Here is a 23,235-nt window from a genome sequence, read left to right as displayed (position 1 = left end):
TGAGGGGACCGCGCGCGGCTCATATGTGTCTCTGTCACGTGACTGTCGTAGCCGGTGTAGGCGCTTGAACCTACAGACCCTACCCACCGGCGTCACAAAACCACGTGCTCGCTGTATGGTTCCGCCCACTTGTCCGTCATTTTGTCTCTGTATTAGCATTGGTTTCAATTGATCGAGGAATTTAAAATGCATTTCATGGAAGACCCGGTGCTTTCTGATGCCGTAAACTCACTGGATGTGTTGCATAAAAGGCGTTATGTGGAAAAGCTTCGTTCTATACAGTCGCCAGATCCATATTTGATGCCCAAATCGATGTTTTTCGACCCACTGTCTTCGCCCAGTCTGCCTGACATCTGCTACGCTGATATTTACAATTATCTTGTCCACACAAAATCAGCCTATTCTCACGAAAATTTGAAAAACTTCAAGAGCTTGGACGCTTATAAATACTTCGTTGCTGGTTGGGTGAAACAGGTACTCGTCCACGAAAATTCGGCAGGAATCTATCTTGTGCTTTGAAAGGTGAGTTACGAAATTTTCAATTCAAAATCTTTTGTTCTTGCTAACATCCACTGTCAAGTCTAATGTATTTCATGTCATTTGTCAATGGAGCTAGGGCTTTTAATGTTTATATGGTTTAGCGATAGCACTCTTACTACATACATACGTGTATGTTGTCGGCGATTAGCCTAGCAATGATCTTAATTGTGGTTGTCAGCCCAAAACCCTCTAAATATATATTAAATGCGTCTTACCAGATATAAAATGACTACTACATAATCTGTGGTAATCGTTTGGAGCCCAGTTTTCTTGTCGAATTGCAGCAGCCCATCTCGCTCTCTCCTCTCCGTGTCTCTCGGAATCCGGTAGAACTTCAAGTCTCTCCGTCTATCTTCTCTGTTATTGCAACCGACCGCCACACACGCCTTCATCATTTTGATTATTAATGTTAACGAGCAGAAAACACGCCGTAAATAGGAGGAATGTACGTAGCCGTAACAGGTCAACACGATGTGTTGACGGACAAGTGGGCGGCACCAGTCAGGAGAGCGAAGTTATGACGTCACGTGGGTAGGGTCTACACCGGTAACGCGCTCGGCCAAATGGACACACAAGTACGGAAGGTGAATTATGCCAAACAAAGGGTCACCACAATGTCATTATCATCATTTTAAAATTTTATGTGACGGGTAAAAATAGATTATGACCGGATTTTTATGACCCTGTCAGTCAAAATGACAGACAACGAAAAAGTCTAGCGCAACCTCTGAGTGGAAGAGCATTGCAGTGGCAACCTGTGAAGCTCTGGTCAACTCCATGCCCTGGAGAGTAAAGGCACTTCTGGATAATAGTGGTGGCCACACAAAATATTGACAGTTGACATGTTGTACTGTCAGTGTTGGGAATAACGCCATTATAAATAACGCTATTACATAACAGCGTTATTTTTTCAGTAACGGGGTAATCTAATTATTTTTTCCGCCGTTACCGTTACTGACGGTCAAAAGCGGTGCGTTATAAATTGAAGAAACTACCAGCCGTACCAAGTCTACTCTGCTCTGTTTATTTGTTATCCAAGACTTGGGGTGCGTTCAGGTTCATGGCAATGAAAATAGTAAACACACATAGCCTACCTTTGCAAGAACGATGGAGTTGCCGTTTGATACGGTCATAATGTGCAGGTCCCGCAGCAAAACTGTTCGTAGCTTTGTAGCGATTTGTAATTTCGGAATCGCTGATGAGTTTAGAAACATACGCCAAACAATAAATCCAGCAGAATGTCCATTTCGCGTAATTGTGGAAGCCCGTCGACATCTTTACTCCGTTTTCCTTCAGCTTGCCCGTAAGGGTCAACATTGTTCACATCCTTAAGTTTGATCACATATCTGTTCTTCTTCTTAGTAACGAGTTTGTCTCTTTATCGAACTGGCAAGTTAAAGTTTAATGTCCCGCGAGCCAGACCTGCTTCCAATATGGCTGCATTGTTGTCAAATCTCACGTGATCCCCCATTCTGTGACGTAAACGCTCGAGCCCTTAGAGCCATGTGTCATGGTAAGCCAATCAGAGCCGGAACAGGAACAGCGCGTGTGGCAAACACACACACGCAAAACAGATGCAAAGGGATACGATGGCAGCGCATTCAGAGGAAAATTTGACCTTTACGAGGTGGAGATATAAACACTATTTCAAGTTGGTCGAAATTAAAGGAAAGAACGTGCATGTAAAGTGTAATTTATGTCCCGACATCTGTGGTAAGCAATTTAAATCTGTTTATTTTTGCTGCACTTCAAGTATAGGATAAATCTGTTGCTGGTGAGGAGCAATAAATATTACAAGCTTGTATAACACAACTACCTGTCTGTTCTTCTCTATTCAACTGACTCGAATACTGCTCAGAAAATTTCAAATTCTTTGACATACAACAACTTCTTTTTAAAGTAACGGAAATAGTTACTTACCCTGGTAACTAGTTACTTTTTGTTAGGGTCCGCGAACGCGGAAACAAGGTTGGACCTCACAACAGACAACAAACGACTGAAGGAAGCGTACATGGGTTTATTAAATACAAAACAAAAACACGCATTCGCGGCAAAAAGGGGAAATAACAAAACGGGTCCGTGACAGGAGGTCGACGGGGATCAATACACAAACGCGAGGGTAAACCAAGGTGCTAGATAGAGCCAATAAAACAACTAAAATACACTCACATACCTGCACAAGGTAGAGGCATACAAAACTAAAGCGACTGGCGACTAAAACCCACTGAGGGTGCGAAATTACCAAAGTAGCAAGTTACTCGAAATGCAATGATGTCAAATGGCGACCAGCAAGAATCAATATCTCGGCGTCCTTCCAGTGGATCGCCTGCGTCTTTATACTGTTGTTGATGAGCTGCAGGTGTGACGTCGGGAACGCCCCCACAGTCGGCTCTGCAACAACACAAACTCTGACCAGGAGCAGAACGTGACAGTACCCCCCCCTCAAAGGGAGCCCCTTGGCGACCCACCTGGCTTCCCCGGACAGCGTGTGTGAAAGTCTCGGATGACAGATGGATCCAGGATCCAGGAGCGGGGGATCCATTGGCGTTCCTCAGGACCGTAACCCTCCCAGTCGACCAGATATTGAACCCCCCTGCCCCTCTTCCTGGAGTCTAAAATGGACCGAACCGTGTAAACCGGGTCACCATCGAGCAGACGCGGAGGCGGAGGAGGAGGTTCCGGAGGGCAAAGCGGGCTGGTGGAGACAGGCTTCAGCAAGGAGACGTGGAAAACTGGATGGATCCTGAGGGATGGAGGCAGCGCGAGTCTTACGGCTACCGGGTTGACGACCTTATCAACCTTATAAGGTCCAATGAAGCGGGGACCCAGCTTCTTCGAGACCCCAGCAATGTTCAAGTCCTTGGTAGAAAGCCAGACCTCCTGGCCTGGTCGATACTCAGGGGCCGGTCTCCGGTGACAATCCGCCAACTGCTGGTTGCGCACTGCCGTCCTCGAAAGCGCTGCACGGGCGTCCCGCCAGACTCTATGAGCTCGTCGTAGGTGGTGCTGTACCGAGGGTATGGAGATGCTCGATTCCTGGGTAGGGAACACAGGGGGCTGGTAGCCGTAAGCGGTCTTGAAGGGCGACATACCTGTGGCTGTGCAGACCAGCGTATTGTGCGCGTACTCCACCCAAGGGATATGGGTGGACCAGGAAGATGGGTGCTGGTGGCAGACGCACCGAAGAGCAGCAGCAAGGTCTTGGTTGGCCCGCTCTGTCTGGCCATTGGTCTGCGGGTGGTACCCAGACGACAAGCTAGCTGTAGCTCCCATGGCTTTGCAGAAGGCTTTCCACACTCTCGACACAAACTGGGGACCCCTGTCAGACACTAGGTCCGTGGGCAGGCCATGGATGCGAAAAACATGATTCACCAGTAGGTTTGCAGTCTCTAGCGACGAAGGAAGCTTGGGCAGAGGAATGAAGTGTGCCATCTTGGAGAATCTATCAACGACGGTCAGCACCACAGTCTTTCCCTTGGACACCGGAAGACCAGACACGAAGTCCAAGGCTATGTGAGACCATGGACGGGGTGGAATTGGAAGTGGGTGCAGGAGGCCAGAGGGAGCATGATGGGACTGCTTGTTGCGGGCACACACCGAGCAGGCAAGAACAAACGCCCGGATGTCCTTGTTCATCCCAGGCCACCAGAACGTCTGGGAAACTAGGAACCGCGTCCGGGAGACCCCTGGGTGGCAGGCGACTTTAGAGGCATGTCCCCACTCTAGTACCTCAGACCTGTGCTCTTGAGAAACAAACAGTTTATCCCTGGGGCATCCGACCGGTACGTTCCCGTCTTGCAACGAGCGGGCAACTTTCCTCTCCACTTCCCACCGAAGTGCTCCCACCACACGTACAGCAGGCACAATAGGCTCTGGAACAGTCTCGTGGTGGACTGGGCTGAAGATCCTTGATAAAGCATCTGGTTTGGTGTTGCGGGACCCAGGGCGGTAAGTGATGGAAAAGTTGAAACGGGTAAGGAACAGGGCCCAGCGTGCTTGACGGGAATTCAGACGTCGGGCTGCTCTGATATACGACAGGTTTTTGTGGTCCGTGAAGATTTCGAAGGGCACAGACGTCCCCTCCAACCAGTGCCTCCACTCGTGTAGTGCCAGAACGATGGCCAGCAGCTCTCTGTTACCGACATCATAGTTACGTTCGGCGGGACTGAGGCGACGTGAAAAGAAGGCACAGGGGTGAACCCTCTGGTCGACTGGGGAACGCTGTGACAGGATCGCCCCCACTCCCGTATCCGAGGCATCCACCTCTACAACAAATGGTAAATCGGTGTTAGGGTGAGTGAGGACAGGAGCACGAGTAAACGAACTTTTAAGTGCTACGAAAGCAGCCTCAGCCTCTGGGGTCCATTTAAATGGAACTTTTATAGATGTAAGCCTCGTCAAAGGTTCCGCCTTCTGACTGTAGTTTCGAATGAAGCGCCTATAGAAGTTAGCAAACCCGAGGAACCTTTGCAAGTGCTTTCTTGATGTCGGAGAAGGCCACTCGACCACAGCCTGTATCTTCGCTGGATCTGCTCTCAACTGGCCCTTCTCCACAACGAACCCCAGAAACTGGACCGACTGGGAATGGAACTTGCATTTCTCTGCTTTGACATATAACCGGTTTTCGAGTAACCGTTGTAAGACCAAACGTACGTGCTGCCTGTGCTCATCAAGGTTTCTGGAAAAAATAAGGATGTCGTCAAGATAAATGAAACAAAACCGCCCGATCATGTCTCTGAGAACATCGTTAATCAAGTTCTGGAAAACCGCTGGCGCGTTAGTGAGCCCGAACGGCATAACTAAATACTCAAAGTGGCCGATAGGAGTGTTAAACGCCGTTTTCCACTCGTCCCCTTCCTTTATCCTCACCAAATGGTAAGCCTCGCGTAAATCAAGAGTGGTAAAAACAGAGGCGGATTGCAACGGAGCGAATGCAGAGTCCAGGAGAGGTAGGGGGTATTTATTCTTGACGGTTATGTCGTTTAGACCCCTGTAATCAACGCATGGGCGAAGTGTTTTATCTTTCTTACTTATAAAAAAGAACCCAGCCCCAACTGGGGATTTGGACGGTCGGATAAGCCCAGCTGCGAGGGACGACGTTATGTAGTCGTTCAGGGCCCCCTGCTCCGGTTTAGACACCTGGTAGAGTCTAGAAGTGGGCAATTTGGCGTTCGGAACCAGATCGATGGAACAATCATAGGGGCGATGTGGAGGAAGTGACTTAGCTAGGGTCTTGCTGAAAACTAACTTGAGGTCATGGTATTCGCAGGGCACCAAGGACAAATCGATCGGTTCCGGCTTAGACGGCACTGACGCTCCAGGGAAAGATGACGCTGCATGTAAGCAATGGGAGTGGCAGTGAACACTCCAATTAACGATCCTAGGGGCCTCCCAGTCAATGTCTGGGTTGTGCTGCTTTAACCATGTTAACCCGAGAACAACTGGAGCAGACTTGGTTGGCATAACAAAAAATGGTCTACGCTCGGCGTGATTACCAGACACAACCAATGCGAGGGCTTCAGTTTCGTGGGTAACTGTGAAAACAAGGTCTCCATTAAGGTCCCGTACCTCCCGGGGCTCCTTCAATTTAATTAGGGAGCCACCAAGCGAGTCCACGACCGAATAATCCACAAAGCAGTCATCTGCCCCTGAATCAACTAAGACAGTTACCTTTAAGCTGTGACCGTTCCCCGTAATAATCCCAGGCAGTTGCAGTCTGGTGTTCTTGAGCTGTCTTGCGGCTTTAGCGGCCGTAGACGGGTACTCACATGGCCGCGGTGGGGTGCCTCTTGAGGGGGACTTCCCCGCTGCGAGCCCGCTGTTTGAAGTAGGTCCGCCCCTGCAGGCTGCACGAGGGTTTGATGGACAAGAGGCGACGCGATGGCCAGGCTCACCGCAGTAAAGGCACAGCTGCGCCGCCATGCGTCGTTCACGCTCCCTTGTGTTGAGCCGCTTCCCGCCGAGCTGCATGGGCGCCTCTCCTGTTGTAGACTGCCCACCGAGACCAGGCGAGGGAGGAGAAGCCGGATTGAAGACACTCCTGCTCGCCGCTGGATCGGCTCTCCCGATGACGGCCCTCGGATCAGCTCTCTCAATGACGGCCCTCGTCGACCGGTCACGCCATTCCACGCCTCTCTCACGCTCCCGTTCGAGAAGCCGATTGTCCAAACGCACCGCCAGACCTATAAGATCCTCCAAATCACGTGCTTCGTCACGGGCGGCTAGTTCGTCTTTTACTAATGGGCGTAGCCCCCTCCGAAATATACAGCGTAATGCCGCGTCATCAAAGCCGCTCTCCGCTGCCAAAATGCGGAAGGAGACGGAGTAGTCCGCTACAGACTGTTTGCCCTGAGTCAAGTCGAGCAAGCGACTACCTGCCTCCTTACCCCGAATAGGGTGATCAAAAACTCTCCTCATTTCCTCGAGAAAATCCGGAAATGAGTCGTGTATCACTGGGTAATGATTGCTGATCGCCATCGACCATGCGGCCGCTTTACCGGTGAGGAGGCTCATGACGAACGCAACCCTGGACCTATCGGAGGAATACGTGAGGGGCTGTTGGTCAAAAACTAACGAACACAGATGCAAAAACTGCCCACACAAGCCGGGTTCCCCCCCATAGCGTGGTGGGAGCGGAATGTTAGGCTCATGCAACGGAGAGGAAGCCGGAGCCGGCGGAGAGGCGAGGGGAACGTGGACGGATGCCGTAACCGCCGGTGAGACGGGGCGGTGAGCGCAAACCTGGTCTACACGTGCCTCGAGAAAGCGCAGGTTAACGGTAAGAGCGTTTATCGCTGACCTGATCTCATGGAGAACGCGATCGTGCGGGTCTACAAGCTGCCTCGAGTCTGAGGACGCCGGGGCTTGGGACTCGCTGTCTACGGGGTCCATTCTTGTGGCCGAGATATTCTGTTAGGGTCCGCGAACGCGGAAACAAGGTTGGACCTCACAACAGACAACAAACGACTGAAGGAAGCGTACATGGGTTTATTAAATACAAAACAAAAACACGCATTCGCGGCAAAAAGGGGAAATAACAAAACGGGTCCGTGACAGGAGGTCGACGGGGATCAATACACAAACGCGAGGGTAAACCAAGGTGCTAGATAGAGCCAATAAAACAACTAAAATACACTCACATACCTGCACAAGGTAGAGGCATACAAAACTAAAGCGACTGGCGACTAAAACCCACTGAGGGTGCGAAATTACCAAAGTAGCAAGTTACTCGAAATGCAATGATGTCAAATGGCGACCAGCAAGAATCAATATCTCGGCGTCCTTCCAGTGGATCGCCTGCGTCTTTATACTGTTGTTGATGAGCTGCAGGTGTGACGTCGGGAACGCCCCCACAGTCGGCTCTGCAACAACACAAACTCTGACCAGGAGCAGAACGTGACACTTTTACTATAGAGTAATTCAGTTACTAACTCAGTTACTTTTTGGAAGAAGTTTTGAGTAACTATAACTAATCACTTTTTTAAAGTAACGTGCCCAACACTGTACTGTACATTGAAATTGACAACTTTCACTAAGGGCTGTACTCACTTTTGTTGCCAGGGGTTTAGATATTAATGGCTATATTTTGAGATATATAAGCTGCACACGGACTACTTTTCATTGTGTCAAAGTGTCATTTTGTCAGTGTTGTCCCATGAAAAGATATAAATATCTGCAGAAATGCCAGGGGTGTATTCACTTTTGTGAAACACTGTACATAAGGGAACTGATTTTCATTCAAAATTGTACTTTTTGTGCAAAAAAAATACCAGAAACACAAAGAAATGCAAAGAGTGACGAAGTGTCACGTCAATAGGTAATGAAGTCTATATTTTGGTTTACAATGGTGACATTATGCAGTCTTGCAGTTCAAAAATAGCACTCGTGCGGTACACTTTTGGCGGTAATGGTACGTTTTTGATCAAAAATCACTAGGACCTATGTTTTCCTGCCATTGAAAATGAATTGGAAATTTGGACGTACAGGGCTGTCAATGGCATCCCATTAGAAATGAGTGGGACACTTTTTGGCAAAGTTTAGGGGAACTAAATTCTGTAAATAACTTTTATGCCCCTTACCCTCCTGGAATTTTTGATTTGTAAATGATGTGATTTGGTCAAAAATTGTAAGGCAGGTAGCATTTTAGAGACCCCCCCCCCCCCCCCCCCCCAAAAAAAAAACAACAACAACCGCATTTATGGGCAAACATCCATCTAGTCTGATCACTATGTAAATTTTGTCGTTTAAATGATCCTAATTTGCCTAATAAAAGTGCCCTAGCTTAATGCTACGAATGCTAATGTTTTTACAATTCTCATAGCAAATCGCTCACACATAACTCCACAACCTGTAGCTGTAAACTTAATTACAAATGCATACGCAAACATATTAGCTGAAACAATTTGGGCCAACCCAGCGCGCCGCCGCTATCCTATATATAAATATATATAAAACGCTGCCACCAGAGGGCAGTGTACCCTCCATCATTAAACGAAATAAAATACTTTTGGACTTTTTGGATAGTTATTTTGAGATTTACTTAAGGGGTTCATTCCGATTTATGCGGAAATCCGGTATTTGTCAACAGATCCGCAGTGTTCAGATCCTGCCGGTGGATTACGAGATCGAGTACATCTGCCGGGGCAACCGCGTCATCGTCGGGCCCAAGGTCAGGAAGTGCTTGCCCGACGGCACGTGGACGGACATGACGCAGCACAGCAGCTGTCGTGAGTACTTTGTCGAAAAAAAAAGCCTCCCGGAGAAGCCGAACGGAGAAAATCAGCCGTTTTGTTTTGCCTCTTGGTGGCCAGTGTTGCTGTGTCCTCGCGTTTGGACGTCGCTGGAGAACGGGCAGGTGACGTCCAGACCCCCTGGCCCGCCGGCGGAAGGCACGGCGCTCCACTACCGATGCCACGGCGGCTTCGTGCTGGAGGGCCGCAACGTCAGCCGCTGCACCAAGACGGGAAAGTGGGATGCGCCCAAGCCCGTCTGCCTCTGTGAGTTTTTCTCCCATTCAAATGAGTTACTATGGAGGTGTGCCAAATTCAATTCATGCCTAGCAGTCATCCCAGTCCAAATGGATTGGACATCCACTAGATTTGGGACAAAATATCTTTTTGTTATCCTTTAAAGTCATATAGTAAAATTTTAGATAGGATTATATAAATCATAATATTCCAAGGTCTACTTAAGTTTAGGCCTAAAGAAACATAAATAACAAAGAAATTTAGCATTTTCATGGAAATCTTCCCTTTGCTCTGTCATAGCCTCATTTTTCCCAAATGCATTAAGTAATGTTTCAGCCTTAAAATTTTACACAAAATATTGCTTCTGAAAAAAATAAAATTATGTTTTGCAAAATTATTGCAAATGTTTTAAAAATAAAAATACCACCTATTATTACATGCGGTCATAGTCTAGTGCATTGGAAATTTTCTCTTTGCTCTGTCATAGCTTCTTTTTTCCAGAATGGATTAAATTATGTTTTGGCTTTAAAATTCTACGCAAAATATCACAACAGGACAAAATAAAATCTTATTTTTAAAAATTATTGGAAATGTCTTACAAATAAAAATAGGACATATTATTACATGCTGGCCATAGTCTAGTGCATTGCAAATCTTCCCCTTCCTTGGTCATAGCCTCATTTTTCCAAAATGGATTAAATAATGTTTTGGCCTTAAAATTCTACGCAAAATACCGCTTCTGAAAAAAAAAAAATCATATTTTTCAAAATAATTGCAAATATTTTAAAAATAAAAATAGGCCATATTATTACATGTTGGCCATAGTCTAGTGCATTGAAAATTTTTCCCTTTCCTCGGTCATAGCCTCATTTTCCAAAATGGATTGAATAATGTTTTGGCCTTAAAATTCTACGCAAAATACCGCTTCCGAAAAAAAAAAAATCATATTTTTCAAAATAATTGCAAATGTTTTAAAAATAAAAATAGGCCATATTATTACATGCTGATGATCATAGTCGACATTGGAAATCTTCCCTTTTATCTCTGTCATAGCCTCAATTTCCCAAAATGGATTAAATTATGTTTTGGCCTTATAATTCTGCGCAAAATATCACAACAGGACAAAATAAAATCATATTTTTTTAAATTATTGAAAATATTTTTAAAATAAAATTACGTCATATTATTAAATGCTGGTGGTTTACTGCACTGGAAATCTTCCCTTTGCTCTGTCATAGCCTCCTTTTTACAAAATGGATTAAATAATGTTTTGGCCTTAAAATTTTACATTAAAATATGGCTTCTGAAAAACATAAAATCGTATTTTGCAAAATTATTGCAATTGTTTTAAAAATAAAAATAGGACCTATTATGACATGCTGGCCATAGTCTAGTGCAGAACAGTACCAGAGAGCATTTTGATTTAAAAATAAAAAATAAAAATATATAAATAAATTTAAAAAATAGTGTTATTTATTTCCTGGCTTTTTTCTGTGAAGAACCCAGATAGGGTTATTTGGTTATTATCTATTTAATTAATAGTGTTAATTTTATATTATATTATATTATATTTTTATTTTATTTACTTTTGTTCCGTGAAGAATCCAGAAAGGGTTATTTGATTGTGGCTCTCTGAAAAACAATATATATTTTTTTACATTTAGGCACTCCTGCAATTGTCACACTTTTTTCTGTTACAAACTGACCCCGGCCCCTCATCAGAGAAGGGAAAAGTTATGTAGTCCTCACAGGAAAAAGTTTGGGGACCCCTGGTCTAGTGCACTGAAAATCTTCCCTTTGTTCTGCCATAGCCTCTTTTTGCCAAAATAGATTAAATCATGTTTTTGCCTTAAAATTCTACGCAAAATATCACAACAGGACAAAATAAAGTCATATTTTTAAAGGTTTATCAAAATTATGAAAAATTAAAATAAGACAAAATGATCACCGTTATAATCAGACAGTACATTAATAGCCTTATTTTGTTTTCCCCAAAATGGATTTCAGTATTTTGGGGCCTTTAAATTCTATGAAAAATATCCTATGAGATGAAAATAAAAGTACATTTTTAAAAATATGAAAAATAAAAACATTTGGCAATACGCCCCTCACAGTCCAAATGGATTTGATGTCTCTTGTAGTCAATAGCAGCCATTGTGGTGACTCATTTGTCAAAAAAATAAAGTAGTCCGACCCACATGAGATCTAATTGCCGTATATGTGGCCCACCAACCTAAATTTGAGAGTTTGACATTCTTTTACAGCACAAAATCTACAAAATAGGAGAAGACGCTTCATATTGTTGTATGTAATACATTTGCATGTGCATGAAACATATTTTTATGACATTTTTTTTTCCCGATTGGCAACGTATGGTGAGTTTAAGTGTATCGTCCCATTCCGAACTGGTTAGCCGTCCATGGCAGCCAACGAGTAATTTGGGAGCGTTAATATTCTGTCGCACAAGCGTTAGTGAATGAAGATTTGGTCAAAGAAAGCCACAGTTTGCCAGCTGGTTGTCAGCGTTGCCATGGCAACCGATAAAGTTGCTGAGGGAATATTTGGATTTGGGAAAAAAGGCTGTTGTACAATGTGAAAGTCCATTGTGTAATCCTGAAAACACTGGAAAACAGTGACAATTGACTCATCTGGTATTTGTGGTATTTACTTGTTTTTTGGCTACTATTTATGTAAAAACCTGTTTTAAAAATAAATTAACAGGTGTAAGATTCAATAAAGAACAATTCTTGTGGCGGCAAATTGGTATTTGCCGTTTAGAGATTACGTAAGAGCTGCTCTGCTCAGTGTCATTTTAAAGATTATTGCTGACATCTAGTGGACATTTATTTATTGCAATATGGATACAGCCAGCATTAAAGCAACTGCGGAAAATTTAATAAACACAGGGCCGGCCCAGGCCACTTGGGGGCCCTAAGCAAAATAATGCAAAGGGGCCCATATTTTTGGCCCACCATTTCGTCACAGTATACTGTGAAACCCGTACATGCAATCCAACCCATACGTCCATATTTTGTATATTAATCATATTTTCTTGCACTGCATACTTCAAACTTCTCACCCCAAATGATTGTCAGTACTTACAGTAGATAGCGCCAAACCTTTTTCTAAAAGAGGAAAGAAAGAGGTTAAGGAAGAACTTTTATTTTTTTTAAAGCTTATAATCAAGTATCAAAACTCACAAAAGTCAAATAAAGCAAACTGTAGTAAACAAAATAGAATATAAATTAAACAAAAGCCAGATTGGGGTCTCCTAGTGGTCAGGGGCCCTAAGCAGCTGCATAGTCTGCGTATATAGGCTGGGCCGGCCCTGAATAAACATACGTACAAGATTTAAATCGTTTAAAGTGTTGTTAAATATTTCTATTTATGTTCCACTTTTAGTTTTCAAAATATATTGAAACGTTGATATTTTTTAATCATGTCATTGATTTCAACAATCATTCATTTCTCGTTTTTTATGTACGGATTGATGTGTTTATTTCCATATGTGTTATTTAATTTTAACATTCATTTATTCATTATTTTTAAAGGTTATTATTAAACCTTTACTATATTTATTTATGTCACTTTCTGTGTATTTCACTTTTCGAAATGTTTATTTTATTTATATACAATTCAAATTGTTTTTGTTCATTTCGATATTTATTTGAAATTTATGTTTCAATTTACTGATATATTTAATTATTTATTAATTATTTATTTTATTTTTTTCAAACAATCTTTATTTGTTGATTTCCATTTTTATTTAATTAGTTCATCAAACATTTGTTTTGTTATTTATTTGTATTGATCTATATTTCATCTTACAAATTGTATTTATTCATTGTGTTTTTTTTTTTTTTTACTAAAAAATATTTACTTTAAATTACATTTATTTCAAATACTTATTTCTACATTTATATGTATGACTTTTTAGTTAATGTTGCACGTTTTCAGTGCCGCTGACGGTGAGTCAGCAGTTATTAAATGTATTGGACGTCTGACGCCGTCAATTGGAGCCCATAATAATGCATCAATGTAACAGGCGACTTTCTTTTTCTCTTTTTTTTGCCTCCCAAAGACGACAAGAACAACACAGGTGAGACATTTTCATTGTCATTCTTCATTAAGTGAACAAAAGTGACCGCAAGAGGGCAGCAAAGTTCTTTGAAAAAGCTTCAGAATAATAACAATTTTTTTCTAGGCGCTTTTCAGATTTCAGTCACAAAATAAAAAGTATGAAAGGTTAAATACGCACTTATAGATAAAATGAATCAGAACATGAAATTACAAGTAATAGTAACAGAATTATGACTAAAAATAAGCTTGTTTGAATAAATATGTTTTAAATTGTGACTTGAAGGTTGTGAGGGAGCGCCAGAGTGTTCACAGTTTTGTCCACTAGAGAGCAGTATGAGCTTGGAAACGAAAGATCATTTCTGTCAAAACGAGAAATCCATTTCAAGTGTTATACATTAATAATATGAAATTTTATCATATACTTTTAATTTTGGGGGGGGGGGGGGTGCAGAAGCAATTGTTTTTAAAAATTCAATAAATTGTATTACGCACTTTAAAGAATATATGTTGTTTTCTGTCCAAAAAAATATGATAGGAGAGGGGAAAAAATGAAAATATTTACTTTAATAACTACGGTGTTTTGTAAAAAACAAACAAAAAAAAGTACATAAATAATAATATCGTGACCGTTTTTATTTCAAAGAAAAAATATAAATTCCCAATTTTTTAAGAAAACGTTTTCATAAAAACAACCCAAAAAAATGTTTTTGCGTACTATAATGAACAAGAGCGTAGGTTTGCAAAGGGTCGGTAGATACATAACATTAGCAACTTTTCAGGGTGCTCAATTGCCTCCACCAACTTTTAAGCAACCTTATTTGCATGATATAATGACCTCAGTTATATAGATGATTTAAATTGTCTTCCCATACGTTGTAAGGATAGAATTGACCCTACCATAATTAAGTGAATTACTTACATAATGTTCAAACTTACATTTACCCCTTTTCACTGGCTGAATGTGCTTTTCAATCTCCCCCGAAACGCACGAGTGATTGGCTAATGACTTGCATTTAAAATGTACTGATTAGGGCTGTCAAACGATTAAAATTTTTAATTGAGTTAATTACAGCTTAAAAATTAATTAATCGTAAGTAATTGCAATTCAAACCATCTATAAAATATGCCATATTTTTCCGTAAATTATTGTTGGAATGAAAAGATAAGACACAAGACGGATATATACATTCAACATACGGTACATAAGTACTGTATTTGTTTATTATAACAATAAACCAACAATATGGCATTAACATTATTAACATTCTCTTAAAGCGATCCATGGATAGAAAGACTTGTAGTTCTTAAAAGATGAATAATAGTACAAGTTATAGAAATGTTATATTAAAACCCCTCTTAATGTTTTCGTTTTATTAAAATTTTCAATCAAAAAATAAACTAATAGCTCGCCATTGTTGATGTCAATAATTACACCATGCTCACTCATGGTAATAACCCATAAAATCAGTTGGACCCAATCGCCAGCAAAAGGCGCCAAACACCAAAAAAAACAAATAACAAGCGGATATTATACTGTACTGTACATTTTAATCTGTTTGAGCGGGGCATGTGCGTTAATTGCGTCAAATATTTTAACGTGATTAATTTAAAAAAATAATTACCGCTCGTTAACGCGATAATTTTGACAGCCCTAGTACTGATTTATTTAAAAATATTTTTATTTGCAGCCTATACAGACACTTTTTCAGATAATCATATATTCATCATCGAGGTATAAAGTTTTCTTTTTTGTTGTTGTTGAATTTGGCAGTGAAGGAAGGCTACATTTTCCTTTTTGTTATACCCTGAGAAAGACGTTTTTTCAGTTCTATTTTATTTATTTATTTATTTCAACAAATGTTGAGCGGCCTGCAGACAAATGTTTAATTTTTGGATTCTTGGATGGCTAAGAAATCATTAAAAAGTTTATATTTATTATGTATGTTAATATAATGGAAGTTATGTTGAAATATTGCAATTTAAATTTGCTCATAAAATCCACACATTTATGCTGGAAGTTTTCTAAATGTTGTTAGTAAACAGGCGCCATCTTAAAGCAGTACACTTCACAGCGCTAATAAATTAGATTAACGTTACTCGCTCACGTAATGTTAGCCCTGCGCGTGGCTAACGTGTCTTACATACAGGTTTTATTTAATCTGTGAAAACATAGCGTTGTAGAGTGATGATGGTGCAAAATGTAAATATGATAAAGCTAGCTGTCAATTTTAGCTCAGTAGTCATTGCTGGATAAAACACAAAGTAGCACTGGTCCCTAATGTGCTCCAATACAGCAGGTATCATACTGTAATGTTTTCAACGTTACTTGCTTCATTAGGTTGCAATTATTTATTTTTGGGGGAACTTGTGAAACGACAACAACAACAGAAAGGCACGTCTCTTGCTCTCCCGCACCTCCCTCACCCCCGCATGTCACGCGGTGCATTCAGGAACGCATGCAAATATCCCCGCCATATTATAACCTGATATGTTACGATACATTTATTTTGAACACTGCAAAAACTCCAAATCCTATCCGGACTTACAGTTTAGACTAACTTAAAACTTAACTAGAACTTAAAAATGGCTTGACACAAATGGAAATTCAGTTGAAACACGTGGGGAAAAACACCTAACTTTTAAGTGATGTGTGTTATCAAGCGTAATGGCATTTTTAGGTATATATACAGTTGTGGTCAAAAGTTTACATACACTTGTGAAGAACATAATGTCATGGCTCTCTTGAGTTTCCAGTTATTTCTACAACTCTGATTTTTCTCCGATAGAGTGATTGGAACAGATACTTCTATGTCTCAAAAAACATTCATGAAGTTTGGTTCTTTTATGACTTTATTATTGTTGAACAGAAAAAAGTGATCAAATCTCGCTGGGTCAAAAATATACATACATGGATCCGAAAAAGCGAATCATTGACTTGAACAAGTCAGGAAAGTCACTTGGAGCCATTTCAAAGCAGCTGCAGGTCCCAGGAGCAACAGTGCAAACAATTGTTTGTAAGTATAAAGTGCATGGCACTGTTTTGTCACTGCCACGATCAGGAAGAAAACGCAAGCTATCACCTGCTGCTGAGAGAAAATTGGTCAGGAGGGTGAAGATTCAACCGAGAATCACCAAAAAGCAGATCTGCCAAGAATTAGAAGCCGCTGGAACACAGGTGTCAGTGTCCACAGTCAAGCGTGTTTTGTATCTCCACGGACTGAGAGGCTGCCGTGCAAGAAGGAAGCCCTTGCTCCAAAAGCGGCACCTTAAGGCTCGACTGCAGTTTGCTGATGATCACATGGACAAAGATAAGACCTTCTGGAGGAAAGTTCTGTGGTCAGACAAAACAAAAATCAAGCTGTTTGGCCACAATGCCCAGCAATATGTTTGGAGGAGAAAAGGTGAGGCCTTTCACCCCAAGTACACCATGCCTACCGTCAAGCACGATGGTGGTAGTATTATGCTGTGGGGCTGTTTTGCTGCTAATGGAACTGGCGCTTTACAGAGAGTAAATGGGATAATGAAGAAGGAGGATTACCTTCAAATTCTTCAAGATAACCTAACGTCATCAGCCCGAAGATTGGGTCATGGGCGCAGTTGGGTGTTCCAACAGGACAATGACCCCAAACACACATCAAAAGTGGTCATGGAATGGCTAAATCAGGCTAGAATTAAGGTTTTCGAATGGCCTGACTTAAACCCCATTGAGAACTTGTGGACAATGCTGAAGAAACAAGTCCATGTCAGAAAGCCATCTAATTTAACTGAACTGCACCAATTCTGTCAAGAGGAGAGGTCAAAGATTCAACCAGAAGCTTGTGGATGGCTACCAAAAGCGCCTAATTGAAGTGAAAATGGCCAAGGGACATGTTAGCAAATATTAGCGCTGCTGTATGTATATTTTTGAGCCAGCAGATTTGATCACTTTTTTCTGTTCACCCATAATAAAGTCAAAAAAGAACCAAACTTCATGAATGTTTTTTGTGACAAAGAAGTATCTGTTCCAGTCACTCTATCAGAGAAAAATCAGAGTTGTAGAAATAACTGGAAACTCAAGAGAGCCATGACATTATGTTCTTCATAAGTGTATGTAAACTTTTGACCACAACTGTATATATATATTTATATATATTATAAGATCTAAAAGGTTTTCGAGTGAGTTTTTTTTATATTCTAGTCACATCTGAGAGGAAATTGTTGTCTGTTTTCAACAATGTACATTGGAAATTGACTGAAAATGGTTCAATATTGGATGAAATGTCTTGTTTTCTCATGTATATTTATAATAGCTTTTTACCGAAAAAATATATGTTTTATCCGATTACTCGATTAATCGATAGCATTTTCAGTCGATTACTCGATTACTAAAATATTCAATAGCTGCAGCTCTACATGTGTATGTCAATCTGATGTTGTTAGATTGTTTTCTTCTTGGAGCTGAAATGCATGTGTGGCAGCTTAGCATTTTATTTTTTTTACGTAGCATTTTGACACTTACTGTCATATTTTTGGAATCAAAGCACCGTGTACCGGAACAGCATTCCGTCCCTGAATCTTATAACTGAACTGCGTTCCTGACCGTTCTGGCCCACTTTCACCCCTTGATACCAGGGAAAATATATCGTATTTGGGATTGAAAATGAAACTAAAGTTGCACCGATACCAGTATTGGCAGGGGGCGCCGATCCAGCCCGAATTGGTGGTTTCGGTATCGACGAGTACCAATATTTAGGACGCCGATACAATCTACTGGCATCACTTGAACGCAAATGTACTGTCCTCCCCACGTGAGCTAACTTCCCAAATCCCGATGCATGACATCTGTAAGTCTTTGTCACGAAATTACCAAACTAAATTAACACCTTCGTCTTCAATATTAAGGATGTAAGCTACAACGCATATCCGCGATGTTACGCTGCTCATCTATCATGGCATTCACAAACGATTAGCATGCGTAAGCTAATGCCTGCTATTGAAGCGCCGATGGGATCAGAAAGGTTAAGACCGTGGGAGACTAAGCAAACTCATGGTTTCATGATGAACAATGAGTGGCAAATTAAGAGCGCCGTACTTCAAACTCATCCTGTTTATGAAAGTCGATTGTCATATGCTGGTGTTGTGCAGTAATGAGCAGAAGTGACTTCTGTGGCCAGAAAACACTCAAGCGGCACGGCACGCACACTAGATATCATCAAATAGCAACCTAGATGTGCTACATTAAATCCCATGCCATTAGCTGCGTGAGCCCAGAGCGACGCGTAGTCCATATACTACATTGATGAATTAGAAACCGCCATGACTGAATGGAAGTTAAGCAGGCCAAATCAATCCATACTAGTGACTATAGATAATGCTGTAAATACTCTTAATTCAGTACATGTTACAGATGGACTCGGATCACAAATAGGATGTTTTGCTTATCTGGTAAATATAGCTGCTAAGAAAGCTGCAGCAATCAACAGTGTGCCCCACTTTACAAACAGTAAAGATTTTTCTCAGCACTTATGTACAAAATTTCTTCAGATCAGTAAGAAGTAAGCACATAAATATTATGCACTAAAATGCTTGTTTATATGATGGTACTGTTATTTTTGCTTGTTAGCAAATTAAAAATAATTAATAATAATAACAGTTGTATTTTCTGTTTCAGAGCATTAATTGTACTGAATTGTATCGAAAATCGTATCGAACCGTGACTTAACTGTATCGTTGCATCCCTTATACGTACATATATATGTATAGTTTTTTGCAAACAGAGTGATATCGGAATGGTATCGGTATCGGCCGATACTGCACAGCCAGGTATCTGTATCGGTATCGGGCCCAAAAATGGTATCGGTGCAACACTAAATGAAACACTACAAATGATTTCTTAGACGTGTTGTGGTTGTTTCAGAGCGTTGTTAATCTTCCTGCTGGCAAAAACTTTTTGTTTGAGGAAACCGGGATTCGCACTCGGCATTGTTTTTTCCATATTCCTTTCAGAATTTGGTTGACTCATTCAATGCCATTGTTGTCTCTCGGCGTCAATGTCACTGAAAAGTAGTCATTCTCTACGAACGAGAAGAGATTTTCCCTTTCCGAGGTGGTTGCTTTTCAGGCACCGATCCGCGCAACCTTTCCAACAAAGTCGTGGCGAGCACGCGGGGGTCTTCAAAACAAGGCGCGGAAAGTTCAGCGCTGAATAATTGATGGGCGGGTCGCACGAGGAGGCGGAAGGCAAATGCCAGACCCTCCCTCACCTGGCGTAGACCATAAAACACTGATCCTGGAAAGACATATTCATCTTTTGTTTATAAATCCATGAAATTAGTTGAAGGATAAGTTAAGTGCATGTATCACTTCACATTATTCCACTTCATTCAACTATTTCAAATTATACAGCCAATTCATTTCACGTTCTTCTATTTCATTCAACTATTTTCCACATCATACATCAATTATTTTGCGTAATTCTACTAACCACGACATCATCATATACCATCAACTGAATTCCACGATTTCCACTTCATTTAATATTATTCCAAATCATTCGGCATCATTCGTTGAACCGTTTCGCGCCGAACAAATAATATTGTTCCACATCATTTTACAATATTCCACATCATTCAACATTTTTTTCACTCTTACAGTACATCATTTATTTAGCATTATTTTCCATGAAGCATTCATACACAACCCTCAACATTTTTCCCACATTATTCCACATCATTTTATATCTTTTTTCAAGGTTTCGCTTCGTACATTATCTATTGAACAAGAATTCCCATGGTCCATTTATCCACTGTCTTCAACATTTTATCCGCATTATTCCACATCATTTTACATCATTCTACAGTATTCCACATCACTGTTTCACTTTGTACATCATCTATTTAACAAGATTTCCCATGATCAATTTATCCACAGCCTTTCCCCCCCAACTCATTCAACATTTTTTCCACAATATTCCACATCTTTCAAAAAGAACATTTTCAAAATCAATATTCCCCCATCCGTTTAACATAAATTCCTAAATCCACATCCTTCAACATGTTTTCCACATTATTCTACATCATTTCACATCATTCATCATACAGTATTCCACATCATTTAAAAGTTTTGTTTTTTTTCAAAATCAATATTTCCCCCATCTATTTAACATAATAACCTGTATCCACACCGTTCATGATTTTTCCACATTATTCGGCATCATTCCACGTCATTCATTTGACAGTATTCCACATCATTCAAATTTGTTTTTCAAAGTCAATATTCCCCCATCCATTTCACAGAACATCCTAAATCCACACCCTTCAATATTTTCCACACATCATTCATTCTACAGTATTCCACATCATTCAAAATAGTTTTCCAAATTAAAATTCCACCATCCATTTAACATAAAGTCCTAAATCCACATCCTTCAACATGTTTCCCACATTATTCCATATCATTTCATGTGATTCTACCGTCTTCCACATCAATGTTTCTCTTTGTACATCATCTATTTAACATAATTTCCTATGATATATTCATCCACAGCCTTCAACATTTTCCCCCACATCATTTTACAGTATTCCACGTCATTTTTCCCCCACATTGTTCCACATAATTAATTTTTCTTTTTCAAAACCAATACTACCCCATCATTGAACATGATACCCTGTATCCACACTCTTCAACGTTTTTCCACATTATTCTGCATCAGTCCACATCATTAATGCAACAGTATTCCACATTATTCACATTTTTTTTCAAAATCAATATTACCCCAATCATTTAACAGAATATCCTAAATTCACAGCCTTCAACATTTTTCCACATCATTCTAGAGTATTCCAGGTCATTTTTTCCCACATTGTTCCATATAATTAAAGGTTGTTTTTTTTTCAAACTCAATTTTCCTATGTCCATTTAACATAATACCCTGTATCCACACCCTGAAACATTTTTCCACATTATTCTGCATCATTCCACATCATTCATTCGACAGTATTCCACATCATTCACATTTTTTTCAAAATCAATATTCCCCCATCCATTTAACGTAATATCCTAAATCCACACCCTTCAACATTTTCCACACATTATTCCACATCATTCATTCGACAGTATTCCACATCATTCACATTTTTTTTTCAAAATCAATATTCCCCCCTCCATTTAACGTAATATCCTAAATCCACAGCCTTCAACATTTCTCCAAAATTATTCCACATAGGGCTGTCAAAATTATCGCGTTAACGGGCGTTAATTATTTTTTTAAATTAATCACGTTAAAATATTTGACGCAGATGCCCCGCTCAGACAAATTTAAATGACAGTCCAGTGAAACGCTCACTTGTTAATTGTGTTTTATGGAGTTTTGCCGCCCTCTGCTGGCGCTTGGGTGCGACTGATTTTATAGGCTTCAGCACCCATGAGCATTGTGTAAGTAATTATTGACATCAACAATGGCGGGCTACTAGTTTACTTTTTGATTGAAAATTTTACAAATTTTATTAAAACGAAAACATTAAGAGGGGTTTTAATATAAAATTTCTATAACTTGTACTAACATTTTTCTTTTAACAACTGTCTTTCTATCCATGGATCGCTTTAACAGAATGTTAATGTTAATGCCATCTCGTTGATTTATTGTTACAATAAACAAATACAGTACTTATGTACAGTATGTTGAATGTACTGTATATATCCATCTTGTGTCTTTCCATTCCAACAATAATTTACAGAAAAATATGGCATATTTTATAGATGGTTTGAATTGCGATTAATTGCGATTAATTACGATTAATTAATTTTTAAGCTGTAATTAACGCGATTAAATTTTTTTAATCGTTTGACAGCCCTAATTCCACATCATTTCACGTCATTCTACCGTCCGATTTAATCTATTAGTTGTCATTAAGCGTGTGAAGAAAAAGACTGTCTCCTGCTCTGCCCAAATGCATGCTAGGAAGTTGTTCAACCATGACTGTCAGTAGCAAAACAGAATACAATATGGTACAAATGGTATACAATATGTTCTGCATTGTGTTCAGTTAAGCGTGGTTTGAGACAACGCATGAACGGGCATTCCATGCATGCATTAATTGCGTCAAATATTTTAACGTGATTCATTTAAAAATTTAATTACCACCCGTTAACACGATAAATTTGACAGCCCTAGTTATAATATCAAGAATTTAGACAAGTTTAAGGTAAAGAAGGTCCTAAACAATGATGAATTGGTTATCAAAATAGTTGGCGATTCATTTGCTAATTGATTAGTTGTTTCATAATCGATTAATTGTTGCACCTCTGTATCAGCACCCTACAACTTTTCCCCCACCCACGATATTCCACATCCCGTGACGCACGTGAGGATAAGCGGCTCGGAAAATGAATGAATGAATGAATAATTCCACATCTGCTCGCATTCACCCGCAATCGCGTTCTTTGAGTCGAAGCTTTTTTGGCGCTGCGTTCAGGCGTCGCGAGCGATGAAATGAAGTGGGACGCTGCTTGTAACTCATTAGCCGCCGCTTCCTCTTCCTGCGCCGCGCATCTTTTCATGTGTTTTCAAGTCGTAGAGAGAGAGATGTTGCCTGGATGGCTGCCTTCTGCTGCTATTTCCACTCTCTCTCTATCTCTCGCGGGTGAGCGAGTAGCCAATCAAGGCTCTGCC

The 23,235-nt window shown here is 40.6% G+C and overlaps 1 protein-coding gene across 3 annotated transcripts in view; it reads left to right on the top strand.

Annotated features, from left to right (window-relative positions):
- The window catches only part of LOC130914235 (gamma-aminobutyric acid type B receptor subunit 1-like), a 114,927-nt gene that overhangs the window by 20,292 nt on the left and 71,400 nt on the right, over positions 1-23,235 (top strand). For all 3 annotated transcript variants that reach the window (XM_057833241.1, XM_057833242.1, XM_057833240.1), the window contains 3 exons: positions 9,128-9,266; positions 9,351-9,536; positions 13,588-13,605. In XM_057833241.1, the coding sequence (XP_057689224.1) occupies positions 9,128-9,266; positions 9,351-9,536; positions 13,588-13,605 (343 nt within the window). The remainder of the gene's footprint in view (positions 1-9,127; positions 9,267-9,350; positions 9,537-13,587; positions 13,606-23,235) is intronic.

Source organism: Corythoichthys intestinalis, chromosome 4 (assembly GCF_030265065.1).
Source record: "Corythoichthys intestinalis isolate RoL2023-P3 chromosome 4, ASM3026506v1, whole genome shotgun sequence".
NCBI classification, from domain to species: Eukaryota; Metazoa; Chordata; class Actinopteri; order Syngnathiformes; family Syngnathidae; genus Corythoichthys; species Corythoichthys intestinalis.
Note: the sequence above shows the minus strand (reverse complement) of the source record. Positions and strands in the feature narration are given on the sequence as shown.